This window comes from Setaria viridis, chromosome 1 (assembly GCF_005286985.2).
Source record: "Setaria viridis chromosome 1, Setaria_viridis_v4.0, whole genome shotgun sequence".
Taxonomy (NCBI): Eukaryota; Viridiplantae; Streptophyta; class Magnoliopsida; order Poales; family Poaceae; genus Setaria; species Setaria viridis.
Window position 1 is genome coordinate 7,542,331 of NC_048263.2, and position 16,690 is coordinate 7,559,020.

At 45.4% G+C, this 16,690-nt stretch overlaps 1 protein-coding gene across 1 annotated transcript; it reads left to right on the top strand.

Moving 5' to 3' along the window:
• The first annotated feature begins 1,796 nt into the window (after positions 1–1,796).
• LOC117848746 (DNA-directed RNA polymerase V subunit 1) lies at positions 1,797–16,592 on the top strand. The gene is made up of 19 exons (XM_034730273.2): positions 1,797–2,045; positions 2,991–3,078; positions 3,474–3,600; positions 3,694–3,809; positions 3,947–4,006; positions 4,647–4,817; positions 4,923–5,081; positions 5,169–5,324; positions 5,448–7,175; positions 7,270–7,445; positions 7,970–8,045; positions 8,116–8,243; positions 9,239–9,405; positions 11,179–11,453; positions 13,124–13,297; positions 13,386–13,526; positions 13,697–15,363; positions 15,500–15,608; positions 15,738–16,592. The coding sequence occupies exons 2-19, from the start codon at positions 2,995–2,997 to the stop codon at positions 16,338–16,340; spliced, it is 6,117 nt and encodes a 2,038-aa protein (XP_034586164.1). The 5' UTR covers positions 1,797–2,045; positions 2,991–2,994; the 3' UTR covers positions 16,341–16,592.
• Positions 16,593–16,690: the final 98 nt, after the last annotated feature.

A 16,690-nucleotide genomic window follows, 5' to 3' on the forward strand; every position in this document is an offset into this window, starting at 1 on the left:
GTATGCAGGCTGCGCAAGGGCGTCGGTGGCCCAGGTGATGCTTCGGGTCACCACCACCACTGTCTACATCGACCGCGTCCTTTCGCTAGCTAGCGCATGAAGCTCCGGTCATCTCCCTCCTTGATACAAGTTCCGCGCTGCGCTCGTGCGACTCGAGGGCTGAGGCTCCGCTGCGGCAGTGCGCCGGCACGCTGGCGGCCCATCTCACCTCCGTTTCGACTCATGCTGTGCCGTAGGCCGCGAACGGCGACAAGGGCGGCGCGCCGGTGCTGTAGACCCGTCGCTGCCGCGGGCACCGCGCTCGTGCGACTCGAGGGCCGAGGCTCCGCTGCGTCGGCGTGCTAGCAGCCCGGCTCACCTCCCTCTTGACTCAGACAGCGATGCTGAGTTGCCGTGCCGGAGGCCGTGGAAGGCGTGAACGGCGACAAGAGCGTCGCGCGCGGCACGGTGGACCTGCCGCTGCCGCGGTTCAGGTGCTAGGAGTGCCGCATCCCATTGGTTACGGCATAGAGGACGCGTCCTTTTTCTGATCCTCGTCAACGTGGAGCAAGCCAAGCGCCATGGCCGCGGAAGCAGGTGCAGCACAAGCTTTGTGAAAGCGGCAACCAGGCAGCAGGGTGCGATAATTCACCTTCGATTTCTTCTTTCTCCACCAAATCAAGTGTCTCAGTACACAAATTCAACTCACTAAATCGATCAGTTACCAATCGTGGGATCACATGACCCTCAGTCTCTGACTCCTGAACATTGTTCTCTGTTTTTTTTGGCACTGCTCCCATTGAATGTACTCTTCTAAATTAGATCAAGCTCTGGAAATGCTGTTGGACGATCTAGTGTTTTCAAAGTTCAGAAAAAACTTCTGTATGACTATCTCTCAGCACATTCACAACAACAGCATGGCGGCTGCAACATCCTCTGCGTGCTCCAGAGTCCGGAGTGCTGTCGCCAGCAACCGGCAAGGTCTCGGACCAAAAATCAGTAGCCGTAAATGCTGCAGGAGTCGATGGTAAAGAAGGCATGGGATATAGGAGTAGATAAATGAGTGGTAACTTCACCTCCAACTAATACAAGGTCATTATATCACACTACGCGCCCAACCAAATACGAGGTTCGTCGATGCACGCTATCCTAAGCCACGGAACAATCATAGGTAACTTGCATTGAGTTAGCCTGGTGAAGTTTGGCCGGTCAGCTTGACTAGCAAAACCCGTTGGAGACGGTGACTAAAATTTAATCCTATCACATCGAATGTTTCGATATTAATTAGAAGTATTAAATATAGGTTAATTACAAAACCGATTAAATAAATGAAGGCTAATTCGCAAGGCGAATCTATTAAGCCTAATTAGTCCATAATTTGATCATATGTGATACTACAGTTTATGAATTAATTAGGTTTAATAGATTTATATCGCGAATTAGTCACGACTTATACAATTAATTTTATAATTAATTTAATTGGTATGCGGTAATCCGAACTTTTTTTTATTCATGATCCAAATCGCTAGCCTCGGGTAGAAATCGCACCGAACCTGGAACAAGCAGAACAATGCTCTCGGCCCCACCAGTCGGCCGGTCACGGCTCCCGACGGCGAGCCTGGGGTGCCGAATCGGGCGCCCGCTACCCACGCCGCACCCTCCACCCCACTCACTAGCACGTGGATCCAGCACGCGGATGCCCCACCAGTCAGTAGCACGGGCGGCGCCCCCTGCGCGGCCCGCGACCAACAGTTACCACCACTCTTCAGTCTTCACCTGCGCCCCTCTCCTTTTGTGTCCGAGCACGGTGCGCCTCGGCTGACCCGTCCACTTCCTCCCCCTCCTCTTCCTCCGCCTCCTCCCCCACTCCCTTTCGCGGGCGCACAGTGGCCGTCGCCTTCTCGGCTTCTCCGAAGGCGAGGCAAAAACCCTCTCCTCCGCCCCCTCCCGCGGGCGGCTAGGGTTTTAGGGCGGCCGCGTCAGCGGGGGAAGGAGACGGGGGACGCGCCGGACGGACGCCGCGGCGACGGGGGGCGGGCGGCGCCGGCGAGGGGCGGCGCGTCCTGGTGAGTGCTGGGCTTGATTGACGCCCGGGGGGAGACGCGGTCGCGCCTACGCAATGCGGGTTGGGTTCGGGTCCCGGCGATCGGAGATTGCGCGCCTGGGAAATGGGGGGTTTTGGGGGGCGCTTCTGTAGTGTGGGTTTTGGCCTCCTTTCTTTTGAGGGAATTTTGATGGTGAAAAAATGGATTTTTTTGGGGGGTCGGTGGAGGGATACATGGCATGCGAATAGTGAGTGCTGGGGGGGGGGGGGGGGGGGGGGGGGAGCCGCGGTCGCGCCTGGGAATCGGGTTTTTTTTTTTTTTTTTTTTTTTGGGGGGGGGGGGGGGTTGGCGCTGCTGTAGTGTGGGTTTTGGCCTCCTTTTGAGAGTTTTGATGTTGAAAAATTGATTTTTTTGGGGTGGTCGGCTGAGGGATTCGTGGCATGCGAATGGTGCCGGGGGCGGGGGGATTGATCGCTTCGGTGTGTGGGGGGGGGGGGGGAGCGGTTTCGTGTGCGTTTTGTGGGATACATCATCCTCGCCGTGTGCGCACGACTCTGCGCCTGCTGTGGCCATGGTTTTGTGTGGTTTTGTCATGCGACTGCGCTCGGAGATCTCAGTTACCTGTCTCGTTTGATTTCCCTGCTTTTTTTGGATTTTGTTATTTCATTTCGTTCAGCTTGGACAAATGTTTTTTTTTCGTGTGCATTTTGTGGGATGCATCATCCTCGCATGAGCGCATGGCTCTGCGCCTGCTGTGGCCGTGGTTTTGTGTGGTTTTGTCATGCGACTAGACTCGGAGATCTCAGTTACCTGTCTCGTTTGATTTCCCCTGTTTTTTTCGATTTGGTTATTTCATTTCGTTCAGCTCGGACATTGGGCCGTTTTGGTTTGTTGGTATTCTCGCTTCCTTTTTCCCTGTTTGGCGAACAGAGTATGTGATACCTTTCCTGCATTCGCCGGTTGCAGAGAGATGGAGGAGGATCAGTCTGCGATACTGTTTGCTGAAGGTGCTATAAAAAGCATTAAACTTAGCCTGTCTACCGAAGAAGAGATAGTAAGTTCTCCTTCCTTCTCTGGTGCTTTTATCAGCAACTCTATCAAACAGAGATGCATGAAGGATTAGAAATGCCCTAATGCATGGTAGTGTCCTTCAAGTAGAGAGACAGATACAGAGAGGTCTTTTCATGTTTGGAGGTAGGATACTATATAGAAATGCCCTAATGCAGATGTGTTGCTGAATATTTTGTGAGTGCACATCTCACTGACTAAATTAATTAGTGTTGCATTTTCCTCCCATCGCAGCAGATTTTGACCCCTTTTCTTATGCACATTTGTTGTTTGATAGACAGTCATGCAGAATTCTGTTATGCGCCATTCCCAAATATTTTTCCCTATTATATTGCATTTTCTTCAAATATGACTAAAATGCTAATTTGTCTGTTTCCGTAGTGCACCTACTCTATAAATGACTGCCCAGTCAACCATCCTAGTCAGCTTGCAAATCCATTCCTTGGGTTGCCCCTCGAAGCTGGAAAATGCGAAGCTTGTGGTGCCTCGGAAAATGACAAATGCGAAGGTACACAATGGCTTTTCATTCGTTATACTTCCTACATTGTGCTCTAGATAGTGATGCTACCATATTTCTTTGTTAACTTCTCTGATCATATAGGGCATTTTGGGTACATTGAGCTACCTGTACCCATATACCATCCCTGTCATATCAGTGAACTGAGGCAACTGCTGAGCTTGATATGCTTCAAGTGCCTTCGAATAAAGAAAGGGAAGGTACTTTTAGACCAAAATAATGCAACTTTACCTTGTAATTTCCTAATACATGTTTCCCTGATATGTTTGGGACCTATAGATTGTACCTGGATGCCTCACTTTGACTTACTATTTACGGACGTGTTTCACCTTCGCAGGTTAACAAACAGAATGGAAAGGAAACTGCGTCAGCTACATTATCATGTTACTATTGCCGGGTACATGCCGATGTCATCTTGTTTTTTTCCTGTCTTGAAGTAAATCGAAACTGTCAGACTGGTTACTGGTATATACTAGGATATGGAATAATGGAGATAAATGCTTAAGCTGAAATCAAGTATATCAATGTTTCAAGTTCAACTACTTTCCTCTGTGATCTGAATAATATAGTCCATTTGGTGTTACCATGGCTGGAAAAATCCTAGCCTGCGCAATTGACATATTTGTGCTGACCCAGGGTTCTCATTTGCACATCTGCTTCATGTTCTTGAGTCCTTTCTTCTTGTTTTTGAATTCTAGTTAGTATGCATTGCAAAGAATTTTTTGATTTTGAACTTGTTATTTTGGAGAAAGAAAACATAACAGGATATACTATAATCTTTTTTTTGGTTCCATAGATGCCATGTCACATTGAAATTTGAAGTGCAGTTCATCTGATAATATTTCCTGAGTAATTAACTTCAATATAGCTGACAAACATAGCACTAACAGTGAAGTGTCCTTGTTGATTAGTGGATGGCTTCCTAGTTTACAACCTTGCTTGCTGCTGATCTGGTGAAAATTGTTGACATATACCTGTGTAGTCTTGATGGGTGTTCACTCGTGTTTACTGAGTATCTCAGCACTTGTTTCCTATAGGATATTCCAGCACTTTCTTTGAAGGAAATCAAGACAACTGATGGCGCGATTCGTTTAGAGTTGAGAGCGCCGCCAAGGAAACATATGACAGAACGTTCATGGAACTTCCTCGATAAATATGGATTCCACTATGGTGGTTCTTCGCACAATAGGCTACTGCTTCCAGAAGAGGTGATATTCTCATAAAGTTTGTTTTCTAGACTTGTTTGGTAGCTTTGGTGGAAAACCCAGGTTGTTTGAACAACTTCACTGATTCATTCCTCTGTTATTTGTTAGGCATTGAATATATTGAAGAAGGTTCCAGATGATACTAGGAGAAAGCTAGCCGCACGGGGATACACCGTGCAGTCTGGGTATGTGATGAAGTACCTGCCAGTACCTCCGAACTGTCTCTATATTCCTGAGTTCACTGATGGGCAGAGCATCATGTCCTATGTGAGTTTTCTAGTCAATTTACCTGGTAACTTAATTGTTTTACCAACTGGTTTAATCCTGTCTGATGTCATAAGCTTTTCGTATCAGGATATTTCAATAGCTTTGTTGAAGAAGGTGCTTCAGAAGATAGAGCAGATCAAAAGGTCAAGATCTGGTTCCCCAAACTTCGAATCACATGAAGAGGAATCGTGTGATATACAACTTGCTGTTGGGCAATACATCCATTTAAGGGGAACTACAAGGGTATGTCACATGATTCAAGACAATTTGAATCTTGTTTACATTTTTTATTTCTGATCAACCTTTTTATTCTAACAGTATCGTGTTTCTTATTCTCCATGATAACTTTCATATCTTGTTTTGAAGGGACCTCAAGATAATAGCAAGCGATTTGCAGTTGGCACTGATACAGCTGCATTGTCGACAAAACAATGGCTAGAAAAAATGAGGACTTTATTTATCAGCAAAGGGTCAGGTTTCTCATCACGCAGTGTTCTTACTGGAGATCCGTACATTGGCGTGGATGTCATAGGGCTTCCGTCTGAAGTGGCAAAAAGGATTACTTTTGAGGAACAAGTAACTGACATCAACATTAACAGGCTGCAAGAGGTGGTTGACAAAGGCCTTTGTTTGACCTACAGAGATGGTAAAGATACCTATGCCATCACTGTAGGATCGAAAGGGCATACCACACTCAAAGTTGGTCAAACGATCAGCAGGAGGATAGTTGATGGGGATGTGGTTTTTCTTAATAGACCACCCAGTACTCACAAGCATTCCCTCCAGGCCTTTTATGCATATGTACATGATGACCATACGGTCAAAATCAATCCTCTCATGTGTAGTCCCTTTTCAGCTGACTTTGATGGCGATTGTGTACATATATATTATCCACAGTCACTTGCTGCAAAAGCTGAAGCCTTGGAGCTTTTCAGTGTGGAAAAACAATTGATTAGTTCCCACAGTGGTCAGGTTAATCTCCAGCTAGGCAATGACAGTCTGGTAGCTATGAAAGCTATGTCTTCCAGAACCATGTTAAGCAAGGAATTAGCAAATCAGCTGGCAATGTTTGTACCATTTTCACTTCCGGCTCCTGCTGTAATCAAGTCGATTCCAGCTTGGACAATCACACAAATAGTGCAAGGTGCATTACCTGCTAAGTTGACTTGCCAAGGAAAAACACATTTAGTGAGGGACGGTAACATTATAAAGCTGGATCTTGACAAAGATCATGTTCAGGACTCGTTCAATGATTTGGTGTCCTCTGTTCTTTCTGAGAAGGGTCCAGGAGAGGCTCTGCAATTTTTGAATGTGCTGCAGCCATTGCTGATGGAGTTTCTACTTCTGGATGGTTTTAGTGTGACCCTGAAAGATTTTAATGTTCCCAAGGCTATATTGGAAGAGGTACATAAAAACATTCAGAAACAGTCCCTTATCCTTGAGCAGTCAAGGTTCTCTAAAAGTCAAATTGCAGAGATGCGGGTTGAAAACAATCTGAAGGGTGTCAAACAACAGATTTCAGAGTTTGTCATCAAGTGCTCTGACCTTGGATTGCTAATTGATCCAAAAAAGGAAGCTTCTATGTCAAAAGTAGTTCAACAACTGGGTTTTGTTGGCTTGCAACTTTATCATGAAGGAAAGCTGTACTCAAGCCGCCTGGTTGAGGATTGCTTCTCAAATTTTGTGAATAAACACTCAGACATTGGAGATGAGCATCCTCCAGAGGCTTATGGTCTTGTGCAAAGTTCCTATTTTCATGGTCTCAATCCTTATGAGGAGCTAGTACATTCTATTTCCACAAGAGAAGCTATTGTCCGCTCCTCAAGAGGGTTAACAGAACCTGGAACTCTGTTCAAGAATTTAATGGCCATCTTGCGGGATGTAGTTATATGCTATGATGGAACTGTGAGGAACACCTGCAGCAACTCAATCATACAGCTTAAGTACAAGGAAGATGATGAGACAGATTTCCCAAGTGCCTTACCTCCTGGTGAACCTGTGGGTGTCTTAGCCGCCACAGCTATCTCGACACCTGCATACAGGGCTGTCTTGGATTCGTCTCAGAGTAACAATGCTTCGTGGGAGTCAATGAAGGTTGTAATGTTATAAATATTTCTTTGCATTTTAACTGATGGACCTTGTACTTGTTACTGCTTAACAAGTTCATCGTATTATTTTACCCTAACAGGAGATACTTCAGACGAAGGTTGGCTACAAAAATGATATGAAAGATCGGAAAGTTATCCTATTTCTGAATGACTGCTCTTGTCCCAAGAAGTTTTGCAAGGAAAGGGCTGCTCTTACAGTACAAAGTTGTCTTAGGAGAGTCACACTAGCGGATTGCGCTACTGATATCAGCATTGAGTAAGTATCCATAAAATAAAGTTGTTAAAGTCAACCCCCCTCTTTTTGTGGATCACTGTAAGATCTTGTCTTATGACTCCAAGCCAGTTCACCATTCTTTATCAAGATAAACTCAGCTTCTCTTTTCTCTTTGATTGTTTGGCAACCAGATATCCCTCTTCCTTGGAGTTGGACATTTATTTTCCATTTTCAAATAAGCAGTACTGTTAAGCTTCCTCAATCCTCTGATTTCCCATCAGATTATGCTGCTATGTAAAGTAACAGGTCAACTTAGCAATTGACTGTTTACGTATGCAAATATGCAACTGGGTCAGACAGGCCTGCTCGAGATTTTTATGAGCAAACTTAACAGGCTGGTTCATTATTTGATCTAGTCAAAGTAGTTAAATGCATGGTCTAACGGCCATTCTTAAAGTGGGAATTGGGAATAGATATAGGATGCTCTCGCATTTGGTGCATCCTGTTTTGCTTATTTTGTGAGTCAATAGAGGTGAACGCCAAAAATATGTTGTTTGCATTTTCAGGCATCAGAAGCAAATAAATTTAGATGAAACATCTGAAGCTGCCCCAACTCTTGTAGGCCACATTCACCTCGACAAGGTATATGATGTATTCTGGCTTTTTGTCACACAAACTGTTACTGAAAAATATGTGTATATCGTTCTTCCAGGCACAGTTAGAAAGGATAAACATTAGTACTCAAGACATTCTCCAAAAATGCGAAGAAATTTCTGGGAGATATGGAAAGAAGAAAGGACATCTTTGCCACTTGTTCAAAAAGATCACGTTCTCTACATGGTAACTTTTCTTAATTACGTGTGAGCTTTTGCGTGTTCAACTTAAATATCACATCCAGGATTTGTTTAGCTCTGCCTTCTGTCAGAGTATTAGTACTGGCTATGGGATATTGACGTATTGGTGATGCCTTAGCATTACCATCTTTTGTGAGCTCAATCTTCTGGGTTAACCTTTTAGTGCCTGAAACCCATTATGGTACCATTGACAATGATCCCAAGTTGGAGGCCCAGCTAATAATTTTGAAGAATAATTGCAGCCCACTTCTATTCCATTTGAAGGGGAATGGTCTGTATGAAACCGAGATGGAGGTGGTCTTGATGAGGGGTGACATCCTACTTCTAACTTGTTACTACGTTCCATATGCACATCCTTGACTTAAATTGTGTAAAGTGGACAAATTGTGTTGGTTGTAAAATGGGACATATAATTAGAAAGGCATACTCCTGCAGCACATGAAAAGTAATTTAATTTCAGGCCGCCTTGAAAATTGGAGCCATCTCATTTTTTGGCAAAAAGAAAGAAGGGGAAGTGATACTGAACAACTCAGCATTGGAAGCATGAAAATTGGATATTTCCTGTCTCTTCCTTTTGTTAGTTGGCTGTGAGCTTATCTGTTCTCTAACAATCATAGAAGAGCATGCTTAACTGCTTAAGTTATCTCTTAAATTTGAAATTAACAATCTTTTGTTAGTTGCATTGTACCTAATCTTTATTTGCATCCTAGTACCTTCAATGGACAGGGTTTGGTGTTGTTTGTTGCAGAGAGTCACTCCTTAGGGCAGAGGCATAAGTAGTTAATGTATTTTAAGGGGTTTTATCTGGGGACGTGAGGTATAAGTTGGGTGGGAATCAACGACTTTATATATTATATTTATAAATATGACGGTCTTTCCGCTGTAGACTTTTTTAATAACTCGTTGCTGTTTATGTGACTTGATCTTTTAACTTTTATTAATTAGAGTTAATCTAAAGGGTTTCAATTGAATCATTTGCAGTGATTGTTCATTCGCACAGAATACAATTGATGGCTACCTACATGTGGCTCCATGTGTGCAGTTCTCTTTCTCTGATGACAACACCATATTATCTGAATCTGTTGAGAGAGCAGTAAATGTGATTGCGGACTCTGTCTGTTCAGTGCTTTTGGATACAATTATAAAAGGTACTGAGTTGTACAGACTAGGCTTCTCCTTTAAAATTTCATTTATTGAATATCTTCAAATTACCTTTAAACCTGTTAAAATAAAATTCGTTGTTCATATCTTATTGAAAGGAAAGCTTTGAGCCTAATTTTTATTTGAAAAAAGTCTACATAACCCCCCAACCTATCGAGGGTGGACTGCATCACCCCCTCTACTATAAAACCGGGTATTTAACCCCCGGTGCAAATTCTTCTTGTGGCTGGTTGTCCACAACAGTTGTTGGACAGCAGATAGACTTGCAAAAAGGGGGCTGCCTCATCCTGATAGCTATCCTCATTGTGATCAAGAAGAAGAAACCATCAATCACCTGCTCTTATCATGTGTTTTTGCTAGGGAATTTTGGTTTAAACTTTTTCAGAAAGTTGGTCTGCAGCCACTTGCTCCACAGATTGGGGACGAATCCTTAGATGTTTGGTGGGAAAGAGTGGCTTCTGGAGTTGGAGAACAAGTACAGAAAGGCCTCAATTGCCTGATTATTCTGGGCGCTTGGACCCTATGGAACCACCAGAATAGATGCGTGTTTGATGGTGTTCCTCCGAGCCTGTTATAGCCCTTTTGCTCGCTAGCGAGGAGATGCAGTTCTGGGGTTTGGCTGGGGCTAGAGGCATTTCGTACCTCCTAGCCCTTGTGGCAGATTAGGTTGGTGCTGGTTGCGGTCGTGTGATTGTTAGTCACATGTGCTTTTGTAACTTTCACAGGTGATACGCAGCTCTCCTGCGTGTTCGAGAAAAAAAAGCCCCCCCAACCTTTGTGAAACCGTTTAAATGACCCCCTATGGTGGTTTTGTAGAGTGGTTTTGCCATGTTGGCGTACTAAGGTGGATTGAGATGATGATATGGACTGGCTGGCACATGGGCCCCTCTTGTAAGTGGGCAGGTCCCCTTTCTTCTTCTCCATAGTCCACACCCATCGTCTTCGCTGTTGTGCTACAGCGACGCATGAGCTGCGGGCCACATGGCAAAACCACCATAGGGGGTCATTTAAATGGTTTCACAAGTTTTTTTTTTTTTTTTTTTTGGGGGGGGGGGGGTAAATACCCAGTTTTATAGTTGAGGGGGTGATGTAGTCTACCCTCGATAGGTTGGGGTGTTATGTAGACTTTTTCGTTTTTATTTCACAATATTGGCACATGCAGAGGATAGGGAGGTTGTACAGTGCAGTTAATACCTGTGGGGTAATGATACCTGTGGGATAGGCATTCATAGAACATGAGCTTTGGCTTCGTATCCTCTGTAAAAAAAAAACTTCCATCGAAGAGCAATTGTTTCTGATAGACTATGGTTCATTATTTCTAGTCCTATGGCCCCTTTTCTGGAGTTTAAAACTTTTAGCCTGTGTCCTGAGCTCCAGTTCATGGTTATGAGGTACGCGGGCAGCAGGCAAAAGCCACTAACTTGGCAGAATCAGTCTAGAGTATTAGGCAGCTGATCCACTTGTTTTTTTTCCCTTCAGAACATTATAATATGACTTCTGAACTCAGCAAAAACTGTTGATTTTGTTCATTCATGTTCACTGTTGAGATTAAGTGAGGTTCACTTTTGTAGGGCTGTAAACTTTTTAGCACTCTATGCTTTTGGGATTTACTAGTATTATAGGTGGGAAACTACGCTTGAAGCTATACATGTTATCTTGTCAACTCATTAATTAGCCTACATTGACCATTAGGCGTTTGCTATTGAAGGAAGTTGACTTCAGCTTAATCCTTAATTATTTGATGTTCATTTGCTCTGCAGGTGACCCTCGAATTCAATCAGCTAAAATCATCTGGGTTGAATCAGAAGCGACCTCTTGGGTAAAGAACACACAGAACACATTGAAGGGCGAGCCAGCGCTAGAAATCATTGTTGAAAAAGATGAAGCTGTACGCAATGGCTATGCCTGGAGAACAGTAATGGATGCCTGCATACCTGTTCTTAATCTCATTGACACACGAAGGTCTATTCCTTATGGTATTCAACAAGTGAAGGAACTTATTGGCATCTCATGTGCCTTTGATCAAGTTGTGCAGGTTTGCAACTCAACTTCCTGTGTTTTTAGTAAAAACTGCAGAGTTGATTCCCTTAGGGTCCACTGTATGGTGAACATCATTTCAAACTGGGTAGGAGTACACTTTTTTTTTCGTATGCTATCATTTTTTTTGTGGAATGTAAGCATGTTTCCCTAAGGTCATCATCACTAGAATGCAAAATTGACTGTATCTAGGGTACATCAGGAAAACTAGCCGGATTGGCGCGGCGATGTCGTGCCCGTTCGAGCCGTTCCGAAGCTGAGCTGAAGCTCATTTGGCCTTCAGGCTTGGTAACCGACAGGTGGGACCCGTACAGTACTTCTTGCAGAGATAGGCTCTCGAACGCTCTCTCATCTGCCAGGACCCTGCATTGTTGACCAAACTTCGAAACCAAGGGCGATAGCTGTGCTCCCATAATTAACGGGGCCCATGCTACCTTTACTTTTCCTTTTACCATCCAACCCGTTCCCATTTTCATTCGGCTTCCATCTCCGATCTCTTTCTCATCCATATCCGCAGGAGAGATGTGAGGGCCTGTGGGGTGTTGTGCGCAAGCGGGGCAGACCATGCGGGCCGCGCGACGAAGGTTGCCGGAGCTCTGTGTGGTCGAGAAATGGCGGGCTGCTAGAGCCTTGAGCTATTGGCCGCGGTCGCATAGATCCAGTGTATGCGGCAACGGGTTTGGTGTGGCACAGCGAAGCTCGTGGAAGCGGAGGCGGCAGCGCAGGGTGGCGGTTGGCACGTGGGGGCCGCAGAGGGGCACGACATGATCGGGCTGAGCCGCTCGGCATGGTGCTGCCGGTGGAGAGAGACGTAGCATGCCCGAGCAGAGCGGTTGAGCGCGGTCGGGTGGAGTGACAGTCGGCTTGGTGTGGACGAGCAGCTGGTGCTGCGGTAACAACCGGCGCGGAACGCCAATGCCGCATGCAGCTGGCCAAGGGCAAGTCATTGGCGGAACGATTTCCTAGGCTTCGGCCGGTGCCCCTCGACTTCGTCATTGGTCGCCTGGGCCGCTGCACGCTCAGCTGGCATCTCACGGGTTAGTGACTTCAGATATAACGAAAATGGAGACGCTGGAACTCTTGTCCGAAAAATGTTAGACAGTTCTTGAGCCAGGGTCCACCTGTCAGCGACTGCTACAGTAACTTGAGGCCCTCTCCGCTCGTCCAGTCCAGGAGCTTTAATATAGAAGTATAGATGTATATTAATGGTTACATGGCTTGATGTATTAACGTGGTTGGGGGGGGGGGTGACCTTTCATATATAGCCAATATGGCTTGGTATACAAGGAATACAATCATGTATACATGGAAAGCATATAACAGCTATACAATCTCTAATAGTGTGGCCAATCAGGCAACCATTATTTAATATTAATGGTTAAATCAGAAGTTTTGACTGCGACAACACAACAGAGACATTCATTCCCCAACCAAGGACTTTTGGGCACTGGTAGATCTTACCTTTTTTAGGATCAATCTCTAACTATTTTAGTTGATCATAATAGGACAGATTAGATATTCTGAGGCGTGTCACAACTCCACACTTTATTTTGCAATTTGCATCCAGTTGGCACAAGTATTGTATACTACTTATTACAGTGAGAGTTCTTTTCTTATCAGTTTTGCATCATTCATTACGATGTTAAGAATGCTTGCTTATTTGTGCAGCGGCTTTCAACAACTGTAAAAATGGTTGCTAAAGGAGTTCTCAAGGACCATTTAATACTTGTGGCAAACAGCATGACATGCACTGGAAACTTGATTGGGTTCAATACTAGTGGCTATAAGGCAACTTTCCGTTCATTAAAAGTTCAAGTGCCTTTCACAGAGTCCACTTTGTTTGTAAGTTTGCACTTGAAATATCTTGCCCATATTCCATAACAAAAATCATACATTTTCATTGTTCTCACATAGCATATTTCCTTTTTAGACCCCTATGAAATGCTTTGAGAAGGCTGCCGAAAAATGTGATTCTGATTCATTGGGATGTGTGGTTTCATCATGCTCATGGGGCAAGCATGCTGCAATCGGTACAGGGTCATCTTTTCAGATTCTTTGGAATGAAAACCAGGTATGCTTGTTTCCCTGACCAGAACTTACAGCTTATCTCATTAGTGAAGGTTGAGCCCATATCTAATCAGGGCCAAAATGTTTTAGATGTCACTAGAAAGATCCTCTGGTGGGTGATATGGTCTAACCATATGGAAATTTCACTAACATGTTTTGATTTCTTTGTTGCAGCTGAAAAGCAACAAAGAGTATGGGGACGGTCTCTATGATTTCTTAGCTTTGGTCAGGACCGACCAAGAAAAGGCAGGGTACGCATTCTTGGATGACGTCGACTACCTTGTAGAAGAGAATGCAGTAGATGATGTATGCTTATCTCCTGAACCGGATGGGACCCATGGTAAACCCACCTTTGAGGATAATGTTGAAGAGCAAGGTATCCAGAATGGCAGCTCATGGGAAAATGACACAACAATGAACTCGAGTTGGGAACAAAATGCAAGTGCTGGGAATGATTCTGGTGACTGGGGAGGTTGGAGTAATGGAGCTGCAGCAGCTACCAAACCACTGGACCAAGATAATTCTTGCTGGGATGCGCATGCAACAGTGGAGAACAATTCCACTGATTGGGGAGGTTGGGGCACTGAGAAGCAGACAAATGGAGAACAGGCTGAAATTAATACTTGGGCTGATAAGGGTGCTGGAATGGAATCAAGTGCAGGTGATGATAACTGGGAGATGAAGTCCAGTGCTCCTGAGAAATCAAAGAAAAATTTGGATCATGACACATGGGGCAACATGCCAGTACCAGCATCAGCATCAGCATCAGAAAATACGTGGGGCGAACAAAAAGGAGATGGAGGTGATGGTGCCTGGGAGAAGCAAACAGGCTCTTGCAAGGAACAAGGGATGGATGTGGATCAAGATTCTTGGGGTAAGAAGACAATGCCACCATCAAGCAATATGTGGGACAAAAAGAAGTCTGATGGTGTCCATGGCAACTGGGAGGAGCAGCCCAGCAGTTGGAATGAGCAGACGTTGAATGTAGATCAGGACTCGTGGGGCAATGCAAGGGAAAAAAATAATTCACATGCTGGTGACAGTCGATGGCCGGAGCAGGCCAGCACTTACAAAAGGAAGAGGACAAATGCTGATGCTGGTTCCTGGGATAACATGGCTATGGCACCATCAAACAATGCTTGGGATGCTGGCGAGGGATTTGGAAGATCAATTACCAAGTCTGATGCAGGATCCAGTTGGGGTAACAAAGATAAAATGGAGACTGATGAGCATTCAAAAATCCCAAAAGAATTTGACCCATGGAATACAGGGAAATCAAATGAAAGTTCATGGGAGAAAACTGATGCACTGCAGGATTCCTGGGGCAACAGTGCAGCTGACAATAATAACACGCAGGAGGGTTCCTGGGACAAGATAGCTGTAAAGGATACCAATTCACAGCAAGATTCATGGGGTAATGTGGCAGTCCAGAATAAAAACACGCAGAATGGTTCCTGGGACAATGGAGCAGAAAAGGTCCCGACTTCTGATGCACAGCACTCCTGGGGTAATCTGGCTGCAACACCAGCGGGCAATTCAGATGCGAAGCAATCAGATTCTTGGGATGGCTGGAACGCTGCCCCTGCTGAGAACTCACAGGGTAAATGTAATGAGACAACTGATTCTGGTGACAACAAAGGCTGGAAATCAGAAGGATGGGGTGGCAAATCTGGTAACTGGAGTGGCCAAAGAAACAATTCTGGGAGACCCCCAAGGGGACCAGATGAGAGGGGCCCGCCTCCACCAAGACAACGGTTTGAACTGACAGCTGAGGAGAAAAACATTCTACTTGAAATTGAACCCATTATGATGCGTGTCAGAAGGATCTTCCGTGAAGCATGGTAAAATAACTCACCATTACTGGCTCATTTTATGCGCTTCATAGTATACACTCAAGTTTTAAGTTTCTTTTTAACAATGTAAAGAACGATGTGGGTAGTCTTCTTTGAAGTTTATTTGTCTGCCTTAATTTTTCAGTAATGGTGTTAGACTTCAACCAGAGGATGAAAAGTTCATCCTAGAGAAAGTTCTTGAGAACCACCCTGAAAAGCAATCAAAGGTGTCTAGTGCAATTGACTATATAACGGTATGGTTTTTCATGTTACCTTTGGGTTCTACAATTTACCATCTGATCATCTATCTAATATGCCATAGCGAAAAACTTCCAAGTCTTATTTTGTACCATTGTTTGTAATTGCCTCGTTTCATTTGACAGGTCGACAAGCACGAAACCTTCCAGGATACCCGATGCTTCTATGTGGTATCGACAGATGGATCCCGTGCAGACTTCTCCTACTTCAAGTGCCTGGAGAACTTTGTGAGGAAGAGCTTCAAGGAGGATGCCGACACATTCTGCATGAAGTATCTGAGGCCACGTCGCAGGCAAGCACCACCAGCTGATGGAGGGGCGGCACCAGGCGCTCCGGCTGAGGCTCCACCGTCTGCTGCAGCTGAGACCGAGCAATGGACTCCAGTACCCCCAGCAGAGGTTCCACTGTCTGCTGCGGCTGAGACCGAGCAAGTGACTCCAGCCTCTCCATCAGAGGTTCAACAGGAGACTCTGGGTTCTCCAGCATCAGCTCTGGAAGAGACTCCGGAGCCAGATTCAACCGGTGACGCTGGGATCCAGGAGAAGCAGCCTGACCCGACGCATCCGGCTTCTCCAGCTGCGGCAGCACCAGAAGAGGCCCCCGAGCAAGATCCAACCGACAATGGTGGGATTCTGGCCAAGGGGCCTGATTCGACCCCTGCATCTCCAGTTGTGGCCCTGCAAGTGGCTCCGGACCCTGATTCGACAGGGCCCGATCTGAACGACTGATTCTTGCTATGCAAACCAGACCTCTCCACTGAGCATTCCCTTGCTAGCCGCAGTCGAATACTTCCCCTGACCTCGTCTGGAGAGGCAAACATTTACAAACATTTAGACTTAGAAGCCGCATTTCCCGACCTGTGCCTCTTCCCGACGAAACTCTGTAAATTCTGGTGAATGTTACCCCGTCTGCCGTAGCTAGCTAGTTTGTTCCCCCGGTTTGGTACCCCGTGGCTGATGGTCGTCGTTGCTTTGCTGTCACTCTTGTGCAAAACTCTGTAACTTCTCGTTGGTTTTCGTTAGGCAGGTGAATCGCTTTGCCCGTTTATCGTCAGCGTCATCACTCGTCAGCCACGAAG